The 3,180-nt window shown below is 54.5% G+C and overlaps 1 protein-coding gene across 1 annotated transcript; it reads left to right on the top strand.

Annotated features, from left to right (window-relative positions):
- Positions 1–242: 242 nt before the first annotated feature.
- On the top strand, positions 243–2,610 carry CAOG_08298 (DNA repair helicase RAD25; the record flags this gene model as incomplete). Its single annotated transcript, XM_004341794.1, has 2 exons — positions 243–1,688; positions 1,837–2,610. The coding sequence occupies 2 exons, from the start codon at positions 243–245 to the stop codon at positions 2,608–2,610; spliced, it is 2,220 nt and encodes a 739-aa protein (XP_004341842.1).
- Between the last annotated feature and the right edge of the window lie 570 nt (positions 2,611–3,180).

The raw sequence follows: 3,180 nt of genomic DNA, 5'->3' as shown, positions 1-3,180 counted from the left end.
GCAGACCGCACCTCATCCACGAGTACCGCCTCACGCCGTACTCGCTGTATGCCGCGGTCTCGGTTGGGCTGGAGACGGAGAACATTATCGACGTGCTTGGCCGTCTGTCCAAGAATGCCATTCCCGCAGAGATTTGCGACTTTATTCGCGACTGCACCATCTCGTACGGCAAGGTCAAGCTGGTGCTCAAACACAACAAGTACTTTATCGAGAGCTCTTACCCGCAGGCACTGGAGAAGATTATGGACGACGAGGTCATTGCTCAGGCACGCATGCCGACCGACAGCTTCTCGTCTGGATTCTCCATCTCTGATGCGCCCACCGAGGGCATCTCGTTCGCAGCGATGGCCGCCCCCGACGAGGCGAATGGCGGCGCACGGGCGGCAGGCTCATCCTCCGCCGCGCCGAACGCCTCAGCCGGCTCTTTTCTCGAGCAGATGAATCGCGCGGAAGACGAAGCCGAGCTCCGTGAGGAGGTGGTCGAGCACGAAAGCGAAGAGCTCGCCGAGGTGCGACTCTTGCTGGAATCGACCGCGGTCGGCGGGCGCGGGCCAGTCCCTTCGTCGTCGTCGCTGCCGAATCGCAATCCCAACTCCATGGATACTCGCGCAGATGGCCATCCAACCGTCAAGCAAAGCAGCAGCGGCGACAGTGGTGAGGGCACACCGCAACAACAACAACAGCAACAACAACAACAACAACAACAACAGCAGCAGCAAGAAGCCGCGATGGACGCTGGCAGCCACGACAGCAATGGCATCACTTTCGACGACGCTGCTGCCACCGAGAACGAGAACGAGAACGACGCGGATGGCTTTGCAGACGCGGTCGCGCTTCCAGTGGGAGGCCCCAAAAAGGTCATGTCTGTGGAAATTATCAAAACCATGGTCGAAACAGTCAAAAAGCGGTGCATTGGCGCACTCGATTACCCACTCCTTGAAGAGTACGACTTTCGAAACGACACGGTCAATCCGAACCTGGACCTCGACCTCAAGCCGATTGCGACTCTCCGTCCGTACCAAGAAAAGAGCCTCAACAAGATGTTTGGCAACGGACGAGCGCGATCGGGCGTGATTGTCTTGCCGTGCGGCGCCGGCAAAACGCTGGTCGGCGTGACTGCCACTTGCACTGTGAAAAAGCGCACGCTTGTGCTGTGTACCTCTGGCGTTGCTGTCGAGCAATGGGCGCGACAGTATCAAATGTGGTCGACCATCCATCCCGACCGGATTGCGCGCTTCACGTCCGACTCGAAAGACCCGCCCCAGGACTGCGGCATTGTCATTAGCACCTATTCGATGGTGGCCTTCTCGGGCAAACGCTCAGCCGAGTCGGAAGTCATCATGCAGTTCATGCAAAACACCGAGTGGGGTTTGGTGGTCTTGGATGAGGTGCACGTCGTGCCTGCAGACATGTTCCGCAAGGTTCTCATGACCGTGTCGGCGCACTGCAAGCTCGGCCTCACGGCCACGCTCGTTCGCGAGGACGACAAGATTACGGATCTCAACTTTCTCATTGGCCCCAAGCTGTACGAGGCGAATTGGATGGATTTGCAAAAGCGTGGCTTTATCGCGCGCGTTTCTTGCGCCGAGGTCTGGTGCCCCATGTCGCCAGAGTTTTACAAGGTGTATCTTGAGACGCGAACGCGCAAGCGGCAGCTTCTCGAGTGCATGAATCCGTTAAAGTTTCAGGTAGGGTCGGTTGGAGAGGGGGAAGAAAAAACAAAAACTAAAGGATGATGGTCGTCAGCTTTGTTGTTGATTTGTTTTTTGTTTTCTTGCTTTTTCACAATTCCTCCCCCCCCGCCTCCCCCGCCTCCTCCTCCTGCTCCTCCATCAGACGTGCCAATTCCTCATTCGCTACCACGAAAAGCGCGGTGATAAAATCATCGTGTTTAGTGATAACGTGTTTGCTCTCAAGGTGTACGCGACCAAGATGGGCAAGCCATTCATTTATGGTCAGACGGGCCAGACGGAGCGCATGCGCGTCCTGCAGCACTTCCAACACAATGCCGGTCTGAGCACCATCTTTATCTCAAAGGTCGGCGACAACTCGTTCGATCTACCAGAGGCGAATGTCCTGATTCAAATTTCGGCACACTACGGCTCGCGTCGACAGGAGGCCCAGCGTCTCGGCCGCATTTTGCGTGCCAAGAAGGGCTCGCTCGCGGAGGAGTACAATGCCTTCTTTTACTCGTTGGTCTCGCAAGACACGTCGGAAATGTACTACTCTGGAAAGCGCCAGCAGTTCTTGGTGGACCAGGGCTACACGTTCAAAGTCATTACGAAACTGGAGGGCATGGAGGACATTCCCGATCTCGCCTACCGCAGCAAGACCGACCAGCTGGATTTGCTCACGACCGTCATCCAGGCCAACGACGCGGACGCCGAGGACGAGAAGCTTGGCGGTGATGATTTGCTGACGGGCGGAGAAGCGCGCAGTGCTGCCGGGGCGTCTGGCAAGAAGTCACGCAAAGCAGCAACGCGGCGGATTGGCAGCATGCAGTCGCTTTCGGGTGCTGACGGTATGGCCTACATGGAGACTTCTGTCGCCAAGAAGAAGCCACGCCTCGATCTTCGCCAAGAAATTCTCAGAAAGTACAGTCGTCGCTAAAACAGAGAGAGAAACAAAAAAAGGTGGTGTGATTTGCCGCTTGCAATCCGCTTGCAATTGTTGAAACACGCAAGGATGGCCCGTCATCCAAATAAATAGAGAGTTACAATGAAATACCACTTGCCTTGCCACTTGGCGAGAGCGAATGGGCAACGTCGAGACTGAAGCGACCTTGTTTTTGTTTGGAGAACACAAGTTCCACACAAACAACCATCTCGCCAACTCCCCTCACACATTGACTCAAACGAAACGAAAAAAAAAAAACCGCTACGCTCCAGCCCGGCTGCTGTTCGCAGCATTGTGAGAGAGACTCTGGAGGTTTTAATGAGCAAAAGCCGCGCCTTCTGTTCCTCTCCCCCTTTCTCGACCTCCTCGTCCCTTCCTCAGCACTCCAGTGATATCAAGTAAATGTAGGTTTGTTGTTGTTTCTCTCTTTTGTCGAAGAATTTCGAGTGTCGTCAACTCAACTGAACAGTTCAGTTTTTTTTTAGCATTGTTTTTTAAAATTGTTGTTTTGTTTTTTATTTTATTTTGAAACCCGCTTCAATTCCAACACACTACTACCCCCTC

The sequence above is a fragment of the Capsaspora owczarzaki genome (genome assembly GCF_000151315.2).
Source record: "Capsaspora owczarzaki ATCC 30864 unplaced genomic scaffold supercont2.31, whole genome shotgun sequence".
NCBI lineage: Eukaryota > Filasterea > Ministeriida > Capsasporidae > Capsaspora > Capsaspora owczarzaki.
Note: the sequence above shows the minus strand (reverse complement) of the source record. Positions and strands in the feature narration are given on the sequence as shown.